This window comes from Nannobrachium achirus (genome assembly GCF_963921795.1).
Source record: "Nannobrachium achirus genome assembly, chromosome: 14".
Taxonomy (NCBI): Eukaryota; Metazoa; Chordata; class Actinopteri; order Myctophiformes; family Myctophidae; genus Nannobrachium; species Nannobrachium achirus.
In genome coordinates this window covers 64,000,315-64,028,266 of record NC_137821.1, presented here as the reverse complement: position 1 = coordinate 64,028,266, position 27,952 = coordinate 64,000,315, and the positions used below count along the sequence as shown (strand labels likewise).

At 47.2% G+C, this 27,952-nt stretch overlaps 1 protein-coding gene across 1 annotated transcript in view; it reads left to right on the top strand.

Moving 5' to 3' along the window:
• znf219 (zinc finger protein 219) overlaps positions 1 to 27,384 on the top strand; it is a gene marked incomplete at both ends in the record, with an annotated part of 52,896 nt that extends 25,512 nt beyond the window's left edge. Inside the window, 12 exons of the mRNA XM_080742274.1 lie at positions 4,390 to 4,725; positions 7,480 to 7,992; positions 9,725 to 10,946; positions 11,074 to 11,324; positions 11,709 to 11,895; positions 11,977 to 12,075; positions 14,162 to 14,308; positions 20,193 to 20,397; positions 22,532 to 22,708; positions 23,878 to 24,280; positions 26,766 to 27,057; positions 27,278 to 27,384. Of these exons, the coding sequence (XP_080598400.1) occupies positions 4,390 to 4,725; positions 7,480 to 7,992; positions 9,725 to 10,946; positions 11,074 to 11,324; positions 11,709 to 11,895; positions 11,977 to 12,075; positions 14,162 to 14,308; positions 20,193 to 20,397; positions 22,532 to 22,708; positions 23,878 to 24,280; positions 26,766 to 27,057; positions 27,278 to 27,384 (3,939 nt within the window). The remainder of the gene's footprint in view (positions 1 to 4,389; positions 4,726 to 7,479; positions 7,993 to 9,724; positions 10,947 to 11,073; positions 11,325 to 11,708; positions 11,896 to 11,976; positions 12,076 to 14,161; positions 14,309 to 20,192; positions 20,398 to 22,531; positions 22,709 to 23,877; positions 24,281 to 26,765; positions 27,058 to 27,277) is intronic.
• Positions 27,385 to 27,952: the final 568 nt, after the last annotated feature.

Sequence of the window (27,952 nt, the reverse complement as noted above, 5' to 3'; positions counted from 1 at the left end):
GCTGGGAGCACATTTTCAAACACATGCGGGGAACAGGTGCACACCTGTTATACATCGAAGAAGAGGCTCACACCTACGCTGCCGAGTAAAGCGAAACAACGATCAAATAACCTTTCAATTTGTACTACATACTGATTTACATGCACATTAAGCACGGGGAAATGCTGAACGCGCGTTCAATGGCCCCCATTTGCATTCTCGATAGAATATACGCCATGAATTCATTTGCAAAGGAGCTCGTTAACGCTGCGATCTGGAACTTATTCCGTTCAGTATGGTAGAGGTAGAGCATGTTAAAGGACAACTTTGGTTTTTTACCACAAGTCATGTTTTAGATTGTAATTAGAGAATAGAAAAAGTGAGTGTTAAAATGTTTTCAGTTGCTTTGTTATATTGTTTTATCGCGTTTACCGTGCTAAAATGTGGGGCATGCGTACGCATGGGGGCATGCGTACAAGTGGCTAAATATGTATTTTTAGACACAATAAGCCAGCAGTTTCTTTACTGCTATTTACAGTAACACTTCTAGCCACCATAAGTCACATCCAACCATGAAAGGATGAGTTGTATCTTGGGAATGGGGTTATTCTGTGTAAAATGACTAATATTTAGCCACTTGTACGCATGCCCCAACCACTGAAATATGAATCTAAAAAAAAACTAAAGTTGTCCTTTAAAGGACAACTTTTTTTTTTTACAACAAGGGTTCATATTAGATAGTCATTAGAGAAATAAAAGATGGGTGTTAAAATGTTTTCGATTTTACTATTTTGATTTCAGTGGGTGGGGGCATGCGTACAAGTGGCTAAACATGTCTTTTTAGACACAATTTCCCGGCAATTTCTTTATTACTATTAACACCAGCCCCCATGAGTCACATCTGACCATGAAAGATTGCAGTGCATCTTGGAAATGGGCTTATTGTGTCTAAAAATACATATTCAGCCACTTGCATGCATGCCCCCAACCTAGGGGCCATGCATGCAAGTCAAAATTGTTAAAATCACTAAAATGAAAGAAAGAAGTAAATGAAAACATTTAACACTCAAAATATGAATCCTTGTTGTACAAAACTAAAGTTGTCCATTAAGACAAGTATTCTTTTAGAAATATCAAAGTGTTCTCTGCGTCCACGATACTGTACATGTTGGCACTTAATTGGGCCACTTTGATGAAGCCACTTTTATGTCAAGACTAGATACTTGGATTATTCTGCCGTGGGCCGGCCAGGACTGGTGTGCGACTGTGCGTAGCATTCCTGTGAATAGAGTATGTCAATACATCAGAAGTAGTACTGTATTTGTCAGGGACGTGCATAGAATGTTAGAGAGGCAGGGGCTGACATTTCTAAAGGGCCTTTTGGTGAAAACATCGAAAATAGCAGGCCTCCAAGCTCACAACGCGTCGCGTTGGGACGCGTTGTGAGCTTGGAGGTCGGCTATTTTTGGTGCTTGATACCACAGTGAACTAAGCATAATCAGGTCAATACCGGAGATGTGGCGTAACGGCATGGATTTCTACACAGAGAGGGCAAGTCTTTCAACATAAGATGCTGCATTCAAGTTCAGGAGAGTTTGGACAAGACAATTCTCTTGAATGCTGCCTTCAGGTGCATTTCTTTCACCATAAACACTGCTTTCATGCATGGGCACTTTTTACAGACAGAAAAGGGCAGGGGCTCAAGCCCCCTTTGATGTCTATGTGTGCACGTGCCTTCTGATGCTTGTGTCTGATTTTGTGATGTCATTATAACTGTAAAATGGTAAAATTGTATAGCACCTTTATCCAAGGTGCTTTACATAGCTTGTGCATTACATTCACCCACATACACTGATGGCAGAGGAAACCATGCAACTAGGGGTTCAACTCTTCAAGTACGTTTCCCACCACTGTTCTTGATGGTCTTTTTCCAGTTGTTGATGTCTGTTTGTCTCCCCAGAGCACTGAAGGAGGAGACAGCCACAGAAGTGTGTCTCTCCCCAGCCTCTGTACTGAAGAATGGCATAGCATCACACACACTGCTGGTGAGTGTCACACACACGCACACGCACACGCACACGCACACACACACACACACACACACACACACACACACACACACACACACACACACTGCCATTACACACTTAACACAGCATCATCACACACTTCAGTCAGCCTAACACCACACAAACGGCTCCGCCTCTGAAGAAGAAGCCACACTCTGCGTGAGTGCTTCCAACAACTACGTTAGGTGAACTTTGACCTTTTATAACATGAAACAGTAAGCTGATCTACATTGCTAGTTCCATTTTGTTTTCCATTTGCACACTCTCAGAGTTAAATTAACACTGAGATGTGTGGATTGGAGTTCCAAAGATTAAAAAGAAAAAGAAAAAAAAAAAACAGGTGTCCATTTGGATCCCCGATGGGCCCCTGACCAGATGTTGACAGACAACATCTACACCAATGGTCCCAATTTTTTCAGCTTAAAAAGAAAGCAAAAAAAAGCAAAAAGAGAAATTAGACCTTTGTCTGGCACCCAAACAAGTGAAAACAGCAGATCTACACACAACGTGTCGCTTCACTCTGCGTTGTGAGCTTGTATATTATATATTCACTACTTCTTAAAGAGTTGTTTTCTAATTTGTGGAAAATTTTAGATTTTTGTATTATATTAGTTATTCATGAGATTATTTAAAAAAAAACATTGATTTATTATTTTATTCTTGAGGGAAAAAATGCATTTTTGGGGGGGGATTTATTTATTTATTTTTAAGCTTTGACATTTCGTGACCCATCCGGAATGTTCCACGACCCACAAACGGGTCCCGACCCAGTGTTTGGGAACACTACAGCACTGTGCGGCCTGCTCCTACCTGCGGCCACAGCACCGGCATGCATATCCATAACCACACCGCAGTACAGCACAGCACAGCACTCCTTGTCGGTTATTATTACTTAAATGGCATAGCATCACACACCCCTTTCTTGTGTGTCTAGTGTTACACACACACACACACACACACACACACACACACACACACACACACACACACACACACACACACACACACACACACACACATCCTTTTTCTACAGTCAGAGATTAGGTAACTTCCTTTGCTCATGACTGGCTTTTAAGTCCAGTTATGGTCAAGGTCACGTCACGGCTCAGAATGTCATTATAAGCGTACTGGGTCGCACGGTGTTTGGGAAACAGAGAGGTGGAAAAAAGTACTCACATGTTTTACTTAAGTAGAAGAATCAAAAGCTTGAGTAGTGCAAGTACAAATAGTACAAAAAAATACTTAAGTAACATAAGTAAAAGTATTCATTATTGTGCAGAAATATACTCAATTTTATGGATTGAGTACAAAAGGACCCCCATGTAAACAAGCCATTGCGCTTTCTTGTGGTCTAAACCCTTTTAGTAGACCTTGTATCTGGACTGTACTGTCTTGTACTATTCCTACCAGGGCATACAAGCGGAGTGGAGCGTGAGCGGTGCAAGACGTTTTTTTGTTGAGTGCGAGCGAGCGACTTTTATAATGGGTCTGAGCGCCGACCCTCCTCCGCTCCGAGTTGATCCTGTTGGGGCCACGTGCCGCATGTTTCCAACAAAACAGTGCCGAGTGGACAGCTCTCCAAGTCTCCATCAAAGCCGAGGCTCACGTTACCGCAGCCATTTGTGTTGGGAATGGGAACACACTGGCAAAGGAGAAAGTGTTTCGAACATGGTAGCAAACTACTTTTTTGACTCTGATTGATGACCCTGAGGGGAGCGTGGAGCGAGTGCGGAACGAGAGATGCGTAAATCAAGGTGAGCGACGGAGCGGCGGGGAGCGGAGTGGCGGGGAGCGGAGCGGAGCGGCGCGGTGGCCGACCAGAGTGACGGGCGAGTGGGACAAGAGCCCTATGGAGCGCGGAGCGGCTTTTGTCACCGCTCCACTCCGCTCGTGTGCCCTGATTCCTATGTTTGTTTTTTGTAATATTAATCAAAATCGACAAAGTGGTAACTTAAGTTTTCAAGTAATTGTAGTGCAGTACTTGAGTAGATGTTCTTAGTTACTTTATACCACTATATCGTCGTTGTCGGGTGGAAAACTTGTCCATGTCCAAAACTGTTCGCTTTGTATTCGCCATTTCAAAAATGTTTTAAAATAGTGAAAATAGACGATCTACAATCACACAACGCCTCGCGGTGTGCTTGCAGATCCACTATTTCCACTAGTTTTATGCAACAGCCTTGTATGATGAAGCAGTGCTTTACTTGACGAAAAAACGTACACATTTGAAACTTGGAGATACAAGGTTTCCCGACAGTGATGATATTTATTATCTTTCTCTCTCTCTCTCTCTCTCTCTCTCTCTCTCTCTCTCTGTCTCTCTCGATGTTTCCCACACCAGAGCATGGATTCTCCACCGGAGTGCGTGTTGGCTCTGTCGCGTGAGCGCTCCCCGTCCCCCCCCACGTCCCTGCCCACCCTGCCCTCCCTGGACCACAGCCCCCTGGGCAGGGGGCCCCCCTCCCCCTCCCCCTCTCCCCCCCTCACCACCTCCCCCTCGCCCGCCAGCCCCGTGGTGGCTCCTCCGGCCCTGCACAGCCCCTCCCCCGCCTCCTCCCCCGCCGCCCCGTACTTCCCCCTCTCCCCCTTCCCCCCCGTCCACCTGAACCACCATGACCCCCACCACCAGGAGGACGAGGAGGAGGACGAAGAGGAGGAGGAGGAGGAGGAGGAACAGGTGTAGTAGAAATTAAGAACCCTGCTTCGGTATGGGATTGGATTTCCACAAAGCCAGAGTGAATATGAAACAATGAAGCAATAAGCCACAAGAGGCGAGTGGTTACCTGGTATTTTACACCGGCTGAGAGGCGTAAGGAGACACGAGGCGCAGGCGAGTGTCTCCAACCCTCTCAGCTGGTGTAAAATATAGATAACCACAAGCCTCGCGTGGCTTATTGCTTTTCTAAATCGGTTACAATATGGCAACATGAAAAATCATAGACATGTACCAATTAAAACTGTTCTATTTCACTACTAATTCACTATAAGGTCTGTTCTGCAAGAAAGTAGTCCCCAGCTACAAGAAAGTAGTTCACAGCCTTTTGCCAGGTGCAGATAATTGGTGCACTGTGGAACACTGTGGAAATAAATAACACACCTGGGTTTGATATAAACTGATTCAAGGTGTGGGTTATAGTCTCATACACCACAGCAATTAAGGGAAACCAGCCAATCAGAATCAGGGAATGGAACTAGCCGTTTTAGAATATGTATTTATTAACGACAAAAACAAGAGCTCTCGGAGGCAACACGCTAGCCTGGCAAGCCAACCTCATACTGTGCATTCACTCAATCCCACAATATGAGTCTGGACTTTGGGCTTTAGGCAGCTTGAAAAGTGGGCAGGAGTACTTGCCTTGACAGACAGACTCCGCTAACAAATCAGCGTAGCAAAACATCTGTCATCACAGTGCAGCCAGTCTAGCCATAGATTATAACTACTGTAGAGTGCTTTTATTTGGTTTTCTCTCAACGTCTTCAAAATAAAAGCTCTCTATCAAACCCTGCACAAAGTGTCAGTCAGTCAGTCAGTCAGTCAGTCAGTCAGTCAGTCAGTCAGTCTGTCTGTCACACCTCACACGTCACACTCTTGCCCTGCTCATATCTCCGCAACCGTTGCCCCGATCCATGCCAAATTTTGCACACACCTTCCTTACCTGCCAAACTACAACCTCCAAGGACCCCCAGAGCTCCAGGGACCCCCAGGTCCCTGGGGGACCCCCAGATGTAAAAAATGACCAAATGTGCTAAACTGACCAAATGACCACCCCAACGGGGCTGCTCATGGGGAATTCCCGGGGACCACCCACTCCTGGTGCTCCAGAACGGATGCAAAAGTGGTGGCGCCCCCAGTGGAGGACCCCCTACACTGCAGCTCACATAAAATGCCGTAACTCCGGCTAGGAGCGACCGGGACAGCCGGGGCCGGTACCTATTCGTCCGCCTTGCCGGCGCGGAGACCCCACCCCTCATTTCTCACATGGCCCTCTTCTAGCGCCACCATGAGGCCGATTCTTGCAAAACACATTTTTGGACACTGCTCCTACAATTTTTGCCCTAAAATCACGCACATCGGTACACAGTATGTCTACACTCATCCCATCAATCTCTCCCATATAGCGCCACCTCCAGGCCGATTTTTAAAAACACATTTTTGGACACTGCTCCTACAGATTTTGCCCTAAAATCATGAAAATCACTACACAGTATGTCTACACTCATGTCATCAACATGGATCAGGAAGATTTTGGCAAAACACATTTTTGCCCTATTTGTGGAGATAAGTGACCTACGGTCGCTTATCTCCCGATTAGGGAGTCTTACTGGTAATTTATGGCTACAGCCAGTCGGAAGAACGGCAAACAAACACGATGAACTCCGCTATCGCATACTCCTATTCCCTTGTAATCGATTCCAACTCTGAAATAACTTATTGCTTGTTTTATTGTTTTAGCGTTAACTGTTACACTTGTTGCATCGAGGGCAGCCATTATTGTTTTGAAAATGCTGCTGCATGCATCTACGTCACCATCTACACATGGACCAATCAGGGGAAGCTTTTCACTTGTTGTGCGGACAGCAGTTGAAACGCAGTCACTGATTGGCCCAGATCAGAAAATGATCAGGGCCAATTTCTCATACTCGCTGCCTATACGCAGACCTGATACTGGGGAAGGAATGAGTGAACGCAGTATCAGGGATGGCCCACTAGGCTAGCAACACGCATGATAGTGTCCCCCTCACTGTCAGGGCAGTGTCTTATTTATACAGAACAGTGTCACCAGAATAGCTGGTGTAATAAGGTGTGTCTAGTGCAGGGGTTTTCAAAGTGGGTGACGGGGAACCCTGGGGTGCCGTGACGGCAGTCCAGGGGTGCCGTGAGATAATTTGATAATATTTAGAATTTATTTGGACACTTGAAAAAATATTTAGTATCATTTTAAACTTGAAGTACAACGTTATTTTCAGTGGCTATTATCTCAATGTTTTCCTCGCAACATAATCACTAAAATATCGCCACTGTCAAGCAGAAACCTCGTATCTCCAAGTTTCAAATGTGTACGTCTTTTGCCCTGCTTCATCATACAAGACTGTCGTACAAAACTAGTGAAAACAGCCGATCTACAAGCACTGTGTGCTTGTAGATCTGCTGTTTTCACTAGTTTAGTACATTTTATAGATGATAAATAAAAAACGAACGGTTTTGGACATACAAGGTTTCCACCCGACAACGACGATATGCTATAAATATAAGGTGCTGGGAGTGAAAATTATAATGTAGGGGTGCCTCGGATTAAAACAATATCTATGGTGTGCCCTGAGACAAAAACGTTTGGGAACCCCTGATCTAGAATAATATGAAAGTTTCAAAAGATACATGAACGTTTCAAGAAAACGTACTTGACAGTCGTACACGTTTCTACCCACACAGGACGACGGGGTCCCTCCCTCCCCCACCCCCGCCGTGGCGCTGTTCCCGGGGGGAGGAGGGGGGCTACCCCCCCTGCTCCTCCCCCCGGAGGAGGAGTGCTCCCCCCCGCAGCCCCCCACCGTGGCCTCCTCGCTGATGCTGCATGGCTTCTCTGCCCTGGAGCTGGCCCTGGCCTCCTCCTCCTCGGGGCCCCCCAGCGCCGGCGGCTGCAACGACGAGCTGGACCTGCAGCTGTTCCAGAAGGACGCGGCGGCGGCCGCCGTGCCGCCGCAGCCGGGGGCCGCCCCCACCTCGGGGGGCCCCGGGGGCGGCGGCGCCACCACCACCACCGGCCCCGGCCCGGGCCTCAGGTTCCCCTGCCACGTGTGCGGGAAGCGCTTCCGCTTCCAGAGCATCCTGTCGCTGCACGCGCGCGCTCACAGCCTGGGGAGCGGCGGAGAGCGGCGGGGCGGCACCGCCACCCTGTACCACCACCGGGGGGCGCTCCAGTCGCCCATGCAGCAGCACCTCAAGGTCAGTGGTGTAAAGGTACATTTACTCGATTGAGCCCTAGCTGGTGTCACACTGGGCTGCCCCTCCCCGGCAGCCATGTTGGGAGGACCGGGGGATATATACTAGCTGTAGTAGCAGGGCTTGACATTAACTTTTTGAGGCACAGTTTCCTCTGGACAAGTACATTTCCCATTCACTTGTCCTGGCACAAAAGTCGCTGGTCAATTTGCCATTTAAGTCTTTTTTATTATTTTCTTCCTCTTTTTTCTTTTTGACAAATAAATAAGACAGCCCCCTCTACTCCACAGTCCATAGTCTGCATACAGCACAAAGCTGCTAGGAGCGTCAAAGTAAAACCAAAAGCCACAAGTATATTTAATTATTTTTCCTTAAATCCTTTTTTCCATTTTTCATTCAATTGTTCATAAGGATTTATTAGTTGTCCTGGACAACAGGACAAGCCTAATGTCTATGAGCCTTTCTGCAGCGCAAAAAAGAAATAAAAATAAAGTTGAGCCTCAATGCATGCGTGCAGCGTACTAGCTCCAAGGAACATTTTTAAATGTACTTGTGGCTTTTGGTTTCACTTTTTTCTGTCATGCTCCTAGCAGCTTTGTGCTGTATGTAGACTATGGACTGTGGAGTGGAGGGTGCCAAGGGGGTCTTATTTATTTGTCCAAAGAAATAAGGAAGAAATAAAATAAAAAAGACTGTGAAATGGCAAATTAACAAGTGACTTTTGTGCCAGGACAAGTAAATGTTTTTTTTTTACAAATTGAAATGTGAAATAGGACATTCTGCATAATGAGTACTTTCTACGTTTGGTATTTTAAAGGTAACGTAACTGATTTCAATTAAGTTTCAGTTTTCATGTATACGTGACAGGCGGGAGCCTTCCTCCAATCATGATCAAGTGGGGGCGGGCCTTGATGCGCGTTAGGCCCGCCCCCACTCGACCATGATTGGAGTAAAACCTGTCACCAACAGTTTTGTTGTAGCAACTGAAACGGCTAAATATCTATTTTTAGACACAATAAGCCCATTCCCAAGATGCACTGCAATCTTTCAAGGGCAGATGTGACTTATGGGGGCTGGTGTAAATAGTAACAGAAAAGAAAAAAAGAAATTGACAGCTTATTGTGTCTAAAAAGACATATTTAGCCACGTGTACGCATGCCCCCACCCACTGAAATCAAACTACTAAAATCGCTAAAATGATAAAAAGCAGTACATTAAAACTTCTACCACTTTTTTTGTGGTCACATGTCCAGATACTGGATTCTGATTGGCTTAAAACAGTGGTAAATCAGTCAACAACCTTGAGTTGGCTCATGGACCCAGCCCACTGTTGTGTTGCAGTTGTAACATTTCCAAGATCAATGCAAGTTACAACTGTGTTTTCTTTCATTTATATGGTTGAAGTGGTAGAAAAGCAATTTCCCATTCGAGGGTCGTGGGTTGTTGGCTGATTTACCACTGTTTCACAACCCTGAAACAGTGGTAAATCAGCCAACAACCCACTCCCTCTCATGGTAAATGGCTTACATTTTTAACACTCATCTTTTCTTTTCTCTAATTACAATCTAAAATATGAACGCTTGTTGTAAAAAAACAAGGTTGTCCTTAAAGTACATTTTTATATCAGTACTTTGTACTATTACTCAAGTACATTTTGAATTAATTCTGGACTCTGGACGTATGTACAGTATTTCTACATAGCACTATTTGAATCCTTTTCCCACCACTGCTCCAGGTCCAGCAGAGCCGCAAGGAGCTGAACCAGAACCAGCGGCCGCCGCCGCTGTCTCTCATCCAACAACACCTGAGAGAGGAGGTGGAGGGGGAGGGGGAGGGGGACGGGGGGAACCAGCACCAGACCTTCCTGCCGGACGAGAGCGACCCCCTGACCCCGCCCCTGACGGAGGACCCCGTGTCCCTGGCGTCCCCCTACTACGCCCCCTCGGGCGGGGCGCCCCTGCCCGGAAACCATGGCGCAGGCGAGGCGGCCGGCCGCGCGGCGACGGCGGCTCTCTCTCTCGCCGCGGCGGCGCCCGCGTTCCGCTGCCACGCCTGCAAGGGCAAGTTCCGCACCGCCTCGGAGCTGGCGCGCCACGTGCGCATCCTCCACAACCCCTACAAGTGCACGCTGTGCCCCTTCTCCGCCAGCCAGGAGGAGCGCCTTGCGTCCCACCTGCAGGAGAGCCACCCCTCGCCCCTTCTCCTCGACGCCTCCCCCGCCGCCGCCCTGCCGCCGCCCGCCTACAGCGCCTCCCCCAGGTCGGTCGCGGTCTCGGCGGTCTCAGCGGTCTCAGCGGTCTCGGCGGCCCCCGACGCCCCCACGCCCACGCCCGTGCCCGCCGCGGTGCCCCAGCTGCCCGCCGGCCCGCACCAGTCGCCGCAGCCACCCCAGTCGTCGCTGCCCGCGTTCCGCTGCGAGACGTGCGGCCAGCGCTTCACGCAGTCGTGGTTCCTCAAGGGCCACATGCGCAAGCACAAGGACTCGCTGGACCACAAGTGCCAGGTGTGCGGCCGCGGCTTCAAGGAGCCGTGGTTCCTCAAGAACCACATGAAGGTCCACCTCAACAAGCTGGGGCTCAAGGCCGGCCTGGGCGCCTCGGCGGCGGGGGCAGAGCAGCTGGCCAAGGGCTCGGTCAGCAGCCAGTCCCTCAACGCCCTCTACTCCAGCCTCCTTCTGGCCCAGCGCGGGGCAGGGGGAGGAGGGGGGAGAGGCGGCCGAGGAGGGAGGTCGGAGAGGGACCAGCAGGGAAGCAGAGGAGGAGGAGGGCTGGGGCACAGCAAGGCGGCCATCCTGGGCTACCTGGGGCTGCCCGGCGACGGCGGAGGAGCCAGCTGCATGGAGAGGCTGCAGGCCGTGGCACAGGTGGCGGAAATGGGAAATAGCGGTAGCGGCGGTGGTGGGGGTGGTGGTGGGGGCTCGTCCAGAGCTGGAGACCCCGGAAGAGGAGGAGGAGGAGGTAACTTGTATACTCTTATAACATATGTCTGACTCTTGAATTGCTAGTGTTGATGTATATGGGTATTCCCTTTACTATGTTTCCTTTATCTTCATTTAAACTAAAACTAAAAACGAAACTGAAAAAGGTAGAGGAGGAGACGTGGCGTCGTCTCTGGCGGACGGAGGGGACCAGGTGGCCATGTGGCAGCTGGTGGCCCGCAGCCTGGTGGCAGCTCAGCAGGCACAGCAGCAGCAGCAGCAGCAGAGGTCCCAGCAGCAGCAGCAGCAGAGGTCCCAGCAGCAGCAGCAGCAGAGGTCCCAGCAGCAGAGAGGGCAGCAGCTTCCACAGGGCCCACGAGGCCCGGGGCGGGGCTCTGTGATCGGGGAGGCCGACCAGGTAGGGATGCAAATGATTGATTATAAGGATATTTAAGATAGACCTTCGGGGTCGCCACAGTGGCCAAATCAAGTTGGGCTCCCCACTTTTCACAGTTTTGTGGGGGTTTTCTGTTTTTTTTCCCCTCACATCCTACTTAAATACCCAGAAAAACAGTGTTTTTTCTGGGTATTTTCCTCCTGTATAGAAAGTCGATGGGAGCCCAACTTGATTTGGCCGCTGTGGCGACCCCGAAGGTCCCTAGCTAAATCATTAGAGCATGCCCTGGGCTACATCTGTGCAAAATGTGGCGCTTTTAGACTGATTAGCACGAAAAAACCCTAAGGCCTCCGACTAAAATGGGTCTATGCCACTTACCTTACCTTTGACCCCCCCTACGACCAGGTCAGGGCCTACCTGGGAGCGCTGGACCCCCGAGAGGAGGCTGCCGTCTCCGGCGGCGGAGGGCCGTGGGAGTGTCCCGACTGCGGGAAGCTGTTCCGCAGCCTGCAGCAGGTGGTGGTGCACGCCCGCGTGCACACCCAGCGGCCCGGGCACAAAGGAGGGGGCGAGGAGGAGAGCGCCGGCGCCAGCCGGAGCGGAGCGGGAGGAGGAGGAGGAGGAAGGACCGGAGGAGGAGGAGGAGGAGGAGGAGGAGGAGGAGGAAGGACCGGAGGAGGAGGCGAGGGGAGACACGAGGCCAAGCTGCTTGGCGGCGCCACGACGGAGCAGCAGGCCGCGCACTTTCACTCCATCATCTCAACGTTCCAAGGTAGAGTCGCGTCGGCTCGGCTCGGTCGCGTTTCATTTCTCGCTTGACGTGTGGAATAATCGGCTATCGTCGCTGTTGGGCAGAAGGGCTATTTCTGAATGTCAGTCCTGAAAAGTAACACTTTTGGACATAGAAGTGTATGGTATAGTTTTGATGTCAAGTATTATATTGGAGCTTATAACAGCTTAGTATTGCTAAGCTTAGTATACATTACTAGTAAGACGCCGGCGACATGCGGGTTGCGCCAATTCTTGGCTATCTGGCCAGTGATGTATATCGGACCAGTTACCCATATATGGAGACCCATGATAGTCAACAATGTGATGTCAAAACATGCCCATATATGGGAATGCCCATACTGTATATGAACATTTTAATTTTATTTTATCCTTTATTATTATATATATCCATATACATATGGACTTAATATTAACGTTTTCGGGGAAGGTAGGGTGTAAATCAGAGTAAAGCAGGCTCTTGGGCCAGTTAGGGCCTGGGATTGATGACATCAGAAAACTCCATATATGGGTATAAAAGGGATTTTGTTTCTGGGAATGCCCATGTATGGACTTTTGATTTTATTTTTAACCTTTATTAATAATAATATGTATCCATATACATACAATACATTTTATTCCCATAAATGGAGATCCCTATCTGAACCAGCCACACAGATATGTGCCATGTCTTGGCCATCCGGCCAGTGATATATATCAATGACATCAGGGATCTTCATAATGTGGGCATAAAAGGGATTCTGGGAAATACCCATATATATACTTTTACATAGGTGATGTCACATGTGATATCACCTGTGATGTCACAGTGACAAAGGAACGAACCCATAGACTGTAAAAATGTGTACTGACTGACTGACTGACACAGACAGACGGAGACAAGCTGCAACATTTCTCATGGTAAACTGCGACCTTCGGTCGCAATCAACACGATTAGGTTATTGTGTCTCCTCTCTGCTACGTCACCTAGTCATTGTTATTGTGAATGTGAGCAGGTCTAATGTCACTAGACCTGCTCACATGTCCTATGTCCTCACTTATCCTATGTCTTCTGTGCTTTTCTCTACACAACCTTGTGGCAAACGTGTGGTTTTTCGCATCATCGGGAGGCAAAACGATCCGTTGTTGATTGTTGAACTACCGCTCAAAGAAAAAAGAACGCACGTCCTCCGTTTCTTGGTGCCAAGCCAAACAAGATACTGCTGTTTGTCGCAATAAAGCATTTGGAGCGTTTAAAACGGAGTTATGATCGTTGATCCCCTCACAGTCTTTCAGTCTTCCTGACCAGGGACGTTCAGAGCATGTTAGAGAGGCAGGGGCTGACATTTCTAAGGGGGCCTTTTGGTGGAAATATTAAAAATAGCAGACCTCCAAGCTCGAGGCCGGCTATTTTCGGTGCTTGATACCACAATAAACTAAGCATAATCAAGTCAATACTGGAGTTGTGGCGTAACGGCATGGATTTCTGCACAGAGAGGACAATTTTTTCAACATAAGATGCTGCATTCAAGTTCAGCAGAGTTTGGAAAAGGCTTTTCTCTTGAATGCTGCCTTCAGGTATGGCATGGAAAGAGGGGCATTTACATTTCTTTCACCATAGCAAAAACTGCATATATGGTCTGGAGATTAGGGCATTAAGGACTTGTGATTTTTGCAAGTTGACTCGACTCAGTAAAAAGTTGAGTCGAAGTCGACTTTATCGCTTGATGACGTCATCACATCACACACGACCCCACAATTATTTTGGGGGGTCCCCAGATGATTAACTTAATAATTTAAGGACTTTTTAATACCTCTAGTCTAAAATGACAAATTAAAGATTGGCCAAATTGTCAAATATATAGAGGCAGAAATTGTGAAAATAGCAGATCTACATGCTCATGGGAGTTGACTTGTGTAATGAAGTCGACTGAGTCGACTTGTCGGCTTTTCCGTTAATGCCCTACTGGAGAGGGCACTTTTTACAGACGGGTAAAAGGGCAGGGGCTCAAGCCCCCTTCGATGTCTCTGTGTGCACGTGCATGTTCCTGACCTCCTGAACCACCTGACCTCCTTCTGTCCTCCTGCAGGAGAGAACGGCCTGGCGGCGGTGACCTCCGGAGCGGCGGCTCCCGGTAGGGAGCGCGTGCGCGGCTCCGGGGTCAAAGACTGCCCCTACTGCGGCAAGGCCTTCCGCTCCTCACACCACCTCAAAGTGCACCTGAGAGTTCACACAGGTGAGAGGCTGCCGTTAACCTCTGACACACCAACAAAAAAACACACGCACACGCACGCAGATAGGAAGTCATAAGAATGAGTTGTCAGTGCCCCTGGTGGATGAATTTGTTAATGCTCTATACCAGGGGTTCTCAAATCTTTTTAGGCTGTGACCCCCAAAATTAACATATTTGAACTGGGGACCCCCACCCTGACAAGCACTTGGAATTGTAGGTATTACATTTAATGTGACTCGGTTCCGCAGAAAAATATTGTGAAAATAGCAGATCTACATGCTCACAACGCCACAATGTTCGCCTCTTGCTTACTTAATATTTGACAGTTTGGCCAGTCCTGTCGAATATTCGACTATTCGAATACTTTGAGGTCGAATAATTCGAATACTAAAAATCGCTATTCGTGAATGCCCTAACACACACACACACACGCACACGCACGCGCACACACACACACACACACACACACACACACACACACACACACACACACACACACACACTTTTATGTTACTATTGTCCGGAATCTGAACCCAGCTCTCTCTCCTGCACGAGAGACCACATTTCGATCACTTACAGTCAAGAGGCAATTATAATCCCCGCTTGGCCAAGAGGAGATATAATAATAATAACTAGAAATACTGTTCCTATTTATGCTGTTCTTATTCATTTACTTGTGTGTTCGAGGCCCAATTGAAAAAAGAAATACTTCTGTGATGTCAAGACTTCACTGCGGGTACATTCAGTGGCGTCAGTTCAGAAAAAGCTAAGGTATGGCAACATGACTGCACGCGTGCGAAGACACCAGTCGTGTTGCCATACCTTAGCAACAGGCATGATACATTTATTTTAAGAAGTACATTTTATTTTTTGTTCTACGGTTTCTTGGGCTGGATATGGCAGCCTGGAACGGTTGTTCAAGTGCAGCTAAACTTGGCATGTTAGTAAACGTAGCCACAATTATTAACAATAATGCATTGCACCTGTGCAGCTAACCTGCAGAACCTGGGAATATACCATTTTGTCAAGATGGGGAGAATACAAGTGTGGAGAATATAATTGTAATACCTTGTTAAAGTGACCATTTTGTAAAATTAGCAGCTGCATACCCCTGCCATACCCAAATTGACACCCCTGGGTACCCTGCTTAGGGACACAACTCAACACATGAGACACTTTCTTGGCTGACTACTTCCCCAGCTAACCCAGGGATTCAAACCAGCAAACTGTTTCTTTTTACCTTTCCGACTCCAGAGCAGAAACAACAGAGACACCCCTTCATGGAAATCTAACTTATTCCCGGTGACAGGTGCATATAGGACTTTTGTTTAAATTTAGAAACACACTCTCACTCTCTCTCACTCTCTCTTAGTGAGTGATCCATTTCGCTAAGATTCCTGACAGCGCGACTCATCGCGAATCTTTGCTAATTATCCGTAATAAAAGTGCCTTTCATGGAGGAAAAACAAACAGGCTGAATAAATGCGCCCCGTGTGCGTTTTTTGACAGGCTTCCACTAGACTCTGGTGGTTCGTTTTTGTGTGTGTGCGCGCGGTGAAACATACCGTAAGTGGAGCAGATGATCTTCCAACGAGGCAAAGCCCCAGGGGGCATCGCATGGAGCTCAGTGTAACATCATAAGTGCTTGTCTGTATAAGCTCCACCACCACATCAAGTGTGTTCACGCTATTCTCCGTGAACCAACTGTACCTTTTTTTCCTACCTTTTTTCCCCCCCAAAGCCCCTGCAGCGTTCACACACTCGATCAAGTGATTAATCACATGGCCAGAGCCCAAAAAGAAAAAAAGAGAGGAAAAAAGAGAGGGGAAAAAAAGGGGTAAAAAAAAAGAGCTGAGTAATTTAAATGAAGGCACTGTCAAGTCCCTTGATATGACCGTTCTCTTGAGAATATTAAGAATATCGTAGCCCCTCGAGATGTCTGTTCCATTATTACCATTATCCCCCTTTCAGCTACAAAGCCAAATTGGGACAGATATCTCTCTTATTTAAAAGAGCCTCTGTATGAATGGGGCCTCTGTTCCTGTTTGCTTTTGTCATTTCTTTTTGTTGATAAGATTCATTTGTGCCTCACGTACAAGCGAAACATAAAAAATATCAGTTGTTACAGTTGCTCCAAATCAGATTCAGTTTGTTCCCTTTATCTTGCCAATGTTGGCTTTCTTTTTTTGTCAAAATTTATAATGAAACACTGCCACCTGGCTTTATAAATGTGCAACTGCACTCCCTTAAGAATAACATGCTACAATTATGTTTAACTGAATTGTTTTAGTCTTTAGCCGAGTCAATTTGCATCTGTTCATTCGTGCATCCATCATTCTGTGTCATGGGTTGGTACAAGCTACACAGTGACAATAGAATTGTGCTATCTGTCAGGTAAAATAACTATAGAAATTATTTTAGATTGTTGTAGAAATACTGTGCATGCACTTACACAATTAGTTAACACTAGCCCTTACCCGTTCAAAGATATGAGCTCCGAAATGATGTGCAGTGTGTGGGTTATGGGGTGTGCACTGTGCACACAGTATATGAGGGATGGAAAGTAACTTTAACTGGTGCTTGCATGATAATATGTAGGAGCATCAATGTAAGAAATACCCGTTTCGTTTAATGGCTACAGAGATACTGTCCCCCCCCCCCCCCCCCCCCCACACACACACACACACACACACACACCCACACCCACACACACACACACACACACACACACACACACACACACACACACACACACACACACACAGACACACACACACACACACACACACAGAGCTGGTTAAACATGTTGCCTCATGCTAGATGCAGAATAGATATGCCTCATGATAGATGCAGAATAGATACTAATATACAGCATAAGATTTGTGAAAGTGACAAACAGGCTTCACAGTTATGTCAGGTGTGTTCATATGCTAATGGTGATGCGATTTCAGATCAATTGCTCCAGCCACTGAGGAGAAACGCTGTTTCAGACAGACAGACACTCACTCAGACATTCGGAAAATTATATGTTTGATATCGTCACTGTTGGGCAGAAACCTTGTATCTCCAAGTTTCATATGTGTATGTTTTTTCGCAAAGTAAAGCCCTGCTTCGTCATACAAGGCCTTCGCACAAAGATAGTGAAAACAGCAGATCTACAAGCACACAACGCCTCGCGGTGCGATGCGTTGTGTGCTTGTAGATCAGCTGTTTTCACTAGTTTCAATCATTTTTTAAATGATAAATGCAAAACGAACGGTTTTGGACATACAAGGTTTCCACCCGACAACGACGATATATTGTAATGTTCAGTATTCAATCTAGCTAGTCAGTACCCAGGGATGTACACACACACACACACACACACACACACACACACACACACACACACACACACACACACACACACACACACACACACACACACACACACACACACACACACACACACACACACACACACACCCCTGTGCAGACCTGGGGTTACAGATGCCATAGCCTGCGGCAAAAATGCTAATTAACAGCTTAACCTGCATTAAGACCCAAGGCAGATTCTACAGAATGCCTTCTAAACTTGTAAACTTTCAAATCTAAAATGACAGAGATGATTTACCGCTTTTAATGGGTTCAATTTATGAACGCTTTTTTCTTTTACGTTTTTTCCCATGATTTTGTAACCCATTTTTTTACCCAGTGCCAATTCACCCTTTGTCAGCCTTCTCCTTCTGATTGGTCCCTGACTGACCAACCAGCAGACTCTTTCTGCCTTGTCCCGCCCTGGTTCTGCCTTTTTTATATTGAATTTGCTAAAACATCATTTTTGGAGGAATAAAAACATTTAACCTCTTAAGCCCCAGGGGGGTCCAGGGGAAAAATCCGCCTAAAATGTATACGCAAATTGGAACAGTTGTGGACACAAAACTACAATGATTGTGGCTTCTCTTAACCCACCAAATGTCAGCTCACCCCTGAAAATTCACAAATGCATTGTAATACATCACATTTCTCTCACCAAATTGTCCTGCTGTGATCATTTACCTAGGAAAAGATGATTGAATAAGACCTCCGCCTATGCCGAGCAGGTTGGCCTGAAAACAGAAAACTGCATGAGAATGGCCATCTACTGTAACTGCATAAAAGTCCCCAACCGGGATTGTTTATGTCACTAGAGAGCAGGGGTCTTCAACAGGGGGTCCGGGACACCTAGGGCGTCTTCAGAGTTACTACAGGGGGTCCTTCAAATCTTTGTGTGATTGAAACTTTTTTTCTCCTTTTTTATATTATTCACTTGAACCCTAACGTCCATATTCTGAGAACTTTAGCCAACAATAGCAGATCTACAAGCTCACAACGCCTCGCAGCGGCTATTTTCGGCAAAGAGGTTTGGTGTAGAGGGGAAACAAGAGCAGACTAAGTATAGAGGTCAAGTTTATTAAGTATTGATGGTTCAAGTGGTTAAATATCTGAAAACACAAATTGACATGAATCCAAAATACACTGATGATTGTGCTGTCAAACATTGAAACTATATGGAATCTATGAACAGGTTGTGGGGGTCCCTGCTTCATCTCTCTCTCAGCTAAGGGGTCCTTGGCCTGAAAACGTTGAAGACCCCTGCTATAGAGAGCGACTGCAGGCTCTTGCCGACACCGCTGACGACACCATTTGTAATGAAAGCGTCTGTGCTTTATGGACCCTCATATACATAAATGAACAACACCACAGGATTATTATTGATGCACAGAGTCTATAGAGGGTCAGCCTTGCTGGCTGTGCTACTTGCCGTGCATTTAAATCAAAGTCCTTTATGACTTTGCACCGCAGAGCCTGCGCTCCGCCGCGCTTTGTGTGTGTGTGTGTATGTGTGTGTGTGTGTGTGTGTGTGTGTGTGTGTGTGTGTGTGTGTGCGTGCGTGTGTGTGTGTGCGTGCGTGTGTGTAGCCCATGAGCAGCTTGATACTACCTAAACCACGCCCAGCCCTGGGTCTCAAAGATTATTTTTTTCCCCCTTTCAAAAACCCATAGATTTGTCCACAATTCTGCCAGGAAGATGGCTCTGTATCGAGCAGGATTTAGTAGAGATGTACTGATACCAGTTTTTTCCTTCCCGATACCTTCCCGATTTCTCTTTTTATCTCCATATTTTATATATTTTCTCCATATTTATATATTTATATTTTGTCCCGTAAATGATTGCCCCATTTGATCGTACATAGCATCGGAAGGCGAAGATCTGCAAGCTTGAAATGCGACGCGAAGCGCCGCGTTTCAAGCGTGTAGATCTGCTACTTTTGAATTTGAATCCTGAAAAGCAACAGCTTTGGACGTACAACGTCTCCACTAAGGCTGGGCAATATTAGGAAAACCTTCCCTATTCGATAACGTTGTTGAATACCTCGATATGGATATTACTCACGATATTAGTAAAAACCAATTGTTGTTAAATTACAGTAAAATAACTACAAATGCAACATGTAACAAAATGGTCACTTTAACAAGGTATTATAATTATTCTCCACACTTGTATTCTCCTCATCTTGACAAAATGGTATATTCCCAGGTTCCGCAAGTCAGCTGCACAGATGCAATTCATTATTGTCAATTGTGGCACGTTTACTATATTATGCTAAGTTTAGCCGCACTTGAACAACTTTTCCAGACTGCCATATCCAGCCCAAGAAACCAAATAATTTTTTTGGGGAAAAAATAGAATGTACTTCTTAAAATAAATGTATCATGCCTGTTGCTAACATGACTGGTGTTGAAGACACCAGTCATGTTGCCATACCTTAGCTTTTCTGAACTGACGGCACTCTACCCATGGGGCCCAGAATTAGTTTTTGTTGCGACACCCCTGATCCCATTGTCCCCCCCCCCCCCCCGTGCAGGTGAGAGACCCTACAAGTGCCCCCACTGTGACTACGCTGGCACCCAGTCGGGCTCTCTCAAGTACCACCTCCAGAGACACCACCGGGAGCAGCGCAACAACGCCCTGTCAGCCTCCTCCTCCTCCTCCTCCTCTTCCTGCTCCACCGCCTCCTCCACCAGCCTCACGTCCGCCATCAACAGCCTGGCGGCGCACCGAGACGGTAGGCCCGCCACGGTCACGCCATAATCGTCGTCTGATCTCCGTTATTTGACGTCATCGGCGGTTATTTGACGTCATCGGCGGTTATTTGACGTCATCGCCGTTATTTGACGTCATCGGCGGTTATGTGACGTCATCGCCGGTATTTGACGTCATCGGCGTTATTTGACGTCATCGCCGTTATTTGACGTCATCGCTGTTATTTTGTCATGTTCATCATAATCGTTTCCATGTTCAAAAATGTTCCTATATATCTTCAAACATTAAAAAAGAAAAAGGAAATAGCCAAGCTGGTCGATCGGCTATTTCCACTATCAATACCAGTAAGACTCCCTAATCGGGAGATACACAAACTTTAGAAGGCAATGGTAGCCAATCAGGAGGGAATATGGGAAATGGGACGGTTGATGACATGACTTTAGCGATACTGTGTACCGCTTTGCGTGATTTTAGGGCAAAATCTGTAGGAGCAGTGTCCAAGAATGTGTTTTGCAAGAATCGGGCCATGTGAGAAATGAGGTTGGAGGGTGGAGGTTGTGGTTTGGCAGCCAAGGAGTGTGCGTGCAAAGTTTGGCATGGATAGGGGCAACGGTGGCGGAGATATGAGTAGGGGAAAAGTGTGACGTTCCGTGTGACGGACAGACTGACAGACTGACTGACAGCCGGTGGAGGCACCCCAGGGTGCTCCGTCACCCAATTTGAAACCCCCTGATTTAGGTTGTGTGTCATATCTGCCATGTGCAACTTCAAAGCTATGTATCCTGTACATATAGTGTTTTTATAACTGCGATATTATTGAATGTTTCCTTTGCGTACTATTTGTTATGTCCATGAATTAAATACCAAGGACTTCCAGCGTAAAAAAAGACTGTAAAAGATCTTATTTGGGATGTTCCTTTTAGGCAGGGTGTTTAACTGTACTTGTTGCGACCGTAGGTCGCACTTACTATCAAAACCTGCACAAACTGTGAGTGAGTCCGTCAGTCAGTCAGTCAGTCAGTCAGTCAGTCAGTCAGTCAGTCAGTCTGTCCGTCTGTCTGTCACACCTCACACGTCACACTATTGCCCTGCTCATATCTCCGCAACCGTTGCCCCGATCCATGCCAAATTTTGCACACAGGCTCCTTGGCTGCCAAACTACAACCTCCAAGGACCCCCGGAGCTCCAGGGACCCCCCAGATGTAAAAAAAGACCAAATGTGCAAAAATGACCAAATGACCACTCCAACATGGCTGCTCACGGGGAATTCCCGGGGACCACCGACTCCTGGTGCTCCAGAACGGATGCCAAAGTGGTGGCGCCCCCAGTGGAGGACCCCCTCCACTGCAGCTCACATAAAATGCCGTAACTCGGGCTAGGAGCGTCCGGGAGAGCCGGGGCCGGTACCTATTCGTCCGCCAAGGCAACGCGGAGACCCCACCCCTCATTTCTCACATGGCCCTCTTCTAGCGCCACCATGAGGCCGATTCTTGCAAAACACATTTTTGGACACTGCTCCTACAGATTTTGCCCTAAAATCACGCACATCGGTACACAGTATGTCTACACATTGCCCACACAACTAGGAACCAATGGCAGTTACAGCCCTCTTTGTGTGTACATGTGACCTACGGTCGCTTATCTCCCGATTAGGGAGTCTTACTGGTACTGTAATACATTTCTATTGTATTGACTATACTTGTACTGTTCTCCATTTTTGTCCAATAAAATAATTAATAATCAAAAAGCCTACAAGCCGAACAGAAATGTAATTGTCAACAACAAAAAAACACAATTAAATCGCTAATCGCAATTGTTTGAGTGACAATTAATCCTCATGTAAAATGTCCTAATCGTGACTAGGGATGCATCGTGGAGATTTAATTTATCGCTATATTGTCCTCCGTCATGCACTGGTATCACCTTTTATTTGCCGAGCTGCACTTAAACCCTCTATAATTGGTAAAAGGTACTTATAATATATGTACTGTACTAAATCTCTTTTGTAGATAGGCTATTTTTTCACAAATGTTCCACTCCAGCTGGATTTTGATTTTTGCAATAATATCGTAAATCGCGATTTCTTTTGTCACAATAATCGTGATATGACATTTTCATATTGTCCCATATGGTGCCAGCCCTAGGAGACGGCGTGTCCAGTAAGCAGCAGCGTCGCTCCCAGGCTCTGGGCCACGGGCCGGTAGGAGTGCGAGGCGGAGGCCCCCACACAGAGTCCCCCCTGTCCAGACACGGTCAGCAGCAGCCCTGGCTCCTGGGCCTCCCCGACCAGAAGGCCCTGGCCGCCCTGCGCGACGCAGACCTGGAGACGCAGTACAGGTAATTTAGGGGCGATGACTAAGGGTTTTGCACCAAATTCTGGGCCCTGAGTATTATTACGCATTGTGCTTTAACTATTGAAAAATAGCAGATATACAAGCTCACAGCATGGCACCGAGTGCCATGCTGCAAGCTTGTAGATCTACTATTTTAGAAAAATTGTGAAAATGTGTAAGTCTTTGAATATTTCAAATCCTTCCAAGGTTTAAAAAAAAAAAAAAAAAAAAAAAAAAAAAAAACTATGTTTCTATGTCAGTGGTGCTCAACATTTTTCATGTGAAGGACCCCAAAATGATATGTATTTGGCCACGGACCCCCATCTCAAAACATTTAATTCCAGGGACATTTTCACGACTTTTCAAAAATGGCAGATCTATAAGCTCGCAGCACACGCTTTGAGCTTGTATATCTGCTATTTTTCAATAGCTAAAGTAGAACAAAATTCCAGGCCCCTCCACCTTGGGCCCTAGTAACTCAGTCCCACTTTCCCCCCCTTGTGACACCCTTGGGTGAGGACAATGTATCTAAAATCCATTAATTGCGATTAGGAAATTGTTTGATTAAATTGAATGATTATGATTAAAAAATATATTATTATTAAGTTGCAGGTATGGTGTGTGTGATATCAAGTGTGAGCTTAATCATAGTCACAGTAATCCTTCATCCATCATATTCCATCATATTTGGAGAGAAATGAGACAGACTCCATATAGAGAACTGCAGAGGGGAGGTGTGTGTGTGGGTGTGCGTGTACATGTTTGTGTCGAGCTGAAGCTCATTGATGCTCGCCAATAATGTTTCTGCACTCTAGAATTTTCCCTTTGGCCCTAAAATAATCGGTCGACAAGGTTATCAATTGATGAAAGGCTCAGGGGTAGCATTGGCTCAGGGGTAGAGAAACCGTCATTAGAACACGAAGGGTTCCCGGAGGGTTCCCAGTTCGAATCCGGGCTCCCCCTGAGTTAATGTCGAAGAGTCCTTGAGCAAGACTCTGAACGCGTAATTGCTCCCGGTGAGCAGGCTGGTACCTTGCATGGTTTCCTCTGCCATCGGTGTATGAATGTGTGTGAATGGGTGAATGTAATGCACAATCTATATAAAGCGCCTTGGATAAAGGCGCTATACAAATGCACCATTTACCATTCATGGATCATTTGCATCTGTACCAGGTACCTGTCCGGGGTGATGGGGGCCCTCTACCAGCAGGGAGGCATGGAAGGGGGCTGGATCAGGGAGTCCCCCCCGCCGCCCAAGGCGGCCCCCACCAAAGTGTCCCGACGCAAGCCGCTCACGACCAGCCGCATGGTGCAGCCCTCGGCCAACGGGAGCGCCGCCAGCGAGGGCGGCTCGGCCCGGCCGACCCAAGCGGGCGGATTCGAGCCGCTGGACCTTTCCCGCCGGCCCTCGCCCCTCCTCGGCGGGTCGGAGGAGGACGGAGCGCCCGCCGATGGTGGCGGTGCGGGCGGCGCCAGCGCGGGCGCAGGGGAGGGCGGGGCGGGCGTCACCCTAAGCCAGTGTCTGTTCTGCCCCTTCCGCACCGCCTCGCCAGAGCTGATGGCCATGCACCTCCAGGTCAGTGGCGTGAAGGGCAGGGGTGTGGCACCACATTCTGGGCCCTGGGTACAAGGATTCACTGTGGGCCCCCCATGAACTGGGAACGCATTATTATGCATTATTTTGTGCTTTAACCCATTTAGGCCGGGAACACATTTTAGTGTATGGGAGAGGCTTACAGTACATGTACAGTATGTAGCAACATATTTGTTTTTGTAGGCTAATTTCTGATTTAGGATTTATTTCTGACTATACTGCCCTACAAAGGCAGAGTGCAGTGACTACATTTTCGGACACACCAACTTATTTGTGTTGCCCAAAGGTCAAATTAGCCTTCATGATATTGGGGGATGAACAGTTGCCACAAGAACAGATATACAATCAGTTTAATACCAGTAAGACTCCCTAATCGGGAGATAAGCGACCGTTGGTCGCTTATCTCCACAAATAGGCCAAAAGTTTGTTTTACCAATTATCAAGACATACGGGCAGTTGACAGTTTGCCATGGTTACTCATTGAAGTTGAATCTCCATATATGGAGATAACCTACGCATCACACTAAGTCTGACCTCACCAGCCCATATTTGGGCATGAGCAACTTATGTCTCCATATATGGAGATATGATGACATCACACAGTCCTCAGCCGATGATGTGGCGTGATGTCATACAATACACAAACGAGCCCTACAGTATAAAGGGGCAATTCTTGCCAGGAAAGAAGCATTTCTTCGACTCAGACCTTATCGCCAGGGTTGGCTTATAGCAGCTGTCGGTAGGACCATATATGGATTCTGTTAGTGTGGATCTCCTAACAGGGCATCATCTGGGATACAATCCCTTTTATGCCCATATATGGAGATCCCTAACAGAATCCCTTTCATGCCCATATATGGAGATCCCTAACAGAATCCCTTTTATGCCCATATATGGAGATCCCTAACAGCATCCCTTTTATGCCCATATACTGTATGGAGATCACTAACAGCTAACAGAATCCCTTTTATGCCCATATATGGAGATCCCTAACAGAATCCCTTTTATGCCCATATATGGAGATCCCTAACAGAATCCCTTTTATGCCCATATATGGAGATCCCTAACAGAATCCCTTTTATGCCCATATATGGAGATCCCTAACAGAATCCCTTTTATGCCCATATATGGAGATCCCTATAAACAGAATCCCTTGTATGCCCATATATGGAGATCCCTAACAGAATCCCTTTTATGCCCATATATGGAGATCCCTAACAGAATCCCTTTTATGCCCATATATTATGGAGAAATCCCTGCGTATCCCTGAGTATCTGACATCAGTGTGATGTCACCTGTTTATGCCCATATATGGAGATCCCTGTTCTGCGTATCTGGTTGCTATGGTAAACAGTTGGTTGCTAGGGTAAAAAAAAACATGGTTGCTATGGTAAACAGTTGGTTGCTAGGGTAAACAGTTGGTTGCTAGGGTAAAACCATGGTTGCTAAGGTGGTTGCTAACGTACACTAACAGACCAGCAACAACAGACTGTTGCCACAGCAATGTACACAAAGGTTTGTGTACACGTGGTGTGATGTCATACTGATGCGGAGATATGAGCAGGGCAAAGGTGTGACGTGTGACGTGTGACGGACGGACGGACGGCCGGTGGAGGTTTTCATAGTAAACTGCTCCCTGACGGTCGCAATCACTTATATGCCTATATCACAGCGCGCTGCGAGCTGCTATTTTTGAAAATTCATAAAATGTGTGCAAGTCTTTGAATATATCAAATCCTTCCAAGGTTTTTTAGAAGAAAAGAAATGTTTCTATGTCAGTGGTGCTCAAACTTTTTCATGTGAAGGACCCCCAAAATGATATGTATTTGGCCATGGACCCCCATCTCAAAATATTTAGTTCCAGGGACCCCCCTGGAACTGAACTGAAAAATATTCAATGATTTGCACTCATTTTCACAACTTTTCAAAAATAGCAGATGAGCTTGTATATCTGCTATTTTTCAATAGCTAATGTAAAAAATAATTAAGGCCTCTCCATCTTGGGCCTTAGTAACTCAGTCCCCCACACTGTTGTTAGATTGTTTCTGATTAATATGCAAAAATCACGATACACAACTATATGATGGCAAAGTCTGCATACTGTAGCAAGTCTTTGTACAGAGTAACACTGCAACCTAACTACCATGAATATTGTGGATGTACCCTTCTACTTAATCATTTTGGGGATGTTGATGTTGTCATCTGCCCATTTGTCAATTTGGTAAAAAGAAATTGGTCGAACAGAACTCATATTTTGGGACCATCGCTCCATTGTTCACAATGGTTTGTAATGCAGGCTGCTATCCCAGGAAGTCATGTGATCCAAGATGGCCGCGGTGTGAATATGGTCTATGGACAGCCCTTTTGAATCCCGGGCCCTTGCTTTTAACAGAGCATTTCTCCATATCAGTATTGATACTTTTACCTAAGTAAATAATAAATGACACCTTTTCCACCTCTGCTCCAGGTGAACCACACCAGTAAGTCCCGGCGCAAGAGGGGCTCCTCGGCGGCCCTGGAAGACGACGCTCCCCTGAAGCCCCCCCAGCCCGACCCGCTGGCCGTGTGGAGGTACGTCAGCCAGTCCGAGGACCAGGTGCCCCTCGCCGAGTGGGCCTCCAGCAGGAGCCAGCAGCAGCAGACCCTCAACGGCCTCTTGGAGGACGCGGCGGAGCGGCGGAGGAGGGTGCGCGCCGACGACTTCAGCCACGGCGAGCCGGGGGCTTCGGCCACGTCCCGCGCTTCGGACGCGAGACGAGGCCCGGCGCCGGGGGCCAAGACGGACGAGGAGGAGGAGGAGGAGGAGGAGGAAGAGGAAGAGGAAGAGGAGGAAGAGGAGGAAGAGGAGGAAATGGAGGAGGAGGAGGAAATGGAAGAGGATTTGGAGATGGCGGGGGAGAACGGCAGTCTGGAGGAGGGTCTGAGGTGCAGTCTGGAGGAGGGTCAGAGTAGGCCCCTCTCTCTGTCGCCGGCCCTCAGCTCTGACCACACGGCCATGGAGGACGACGGACTCCTCGCTGACTGAGCTCCTAGAAGAGGAGGAGGAGGAGGAGGAGGTGGTGACAGAGAGATCGAGGAAGCTATGAGGAGCGATAGGTTGTCAGGACGGGTCAGCGGTTAAGTGAATAGTTCCCCTCTCCATCCTCGTCTGTCTCTTGTGCATAACTGCAGTTCCGGGGGGTTTCCAGTAGGTGGCACGCCCGTTTCTGCTTCAGTCTGACCATAATTATCCTTGTTTGATTGGCTCGGCGGTCGGTGGTTTGATCGACTGCCGAGCCAATCAAAGGAACCGGAGAACAGGAAACAGGTACTGTTATGTTGGGTATTTTCGGGAACTCTGGGGACTACGGTTCATGCACAGAGCTTATTGCTTGTGGTCATCATATGCCAAGACCCGAGATCAAGATCGTTTCATATTTAGGGCATAGGGATCAAAGTGATACTCGTACAGAGGAGTACTTCACACAATACTTTCAACTTCTGTTTCATCGCCTCGTGAACATCCTCTGTGAAACAGCACCAGGAAAACCCAGCTCTTCTGAATCTTCGAGGCCTTCTTCCTTCCGTAAACCCTGCCGTTTTTCTTATTTTTGCCAATTCCTCTCCAACCCAAGAGGGCTAGTCGTTGTCGTGATGTTTCAGATGGCCATCTCT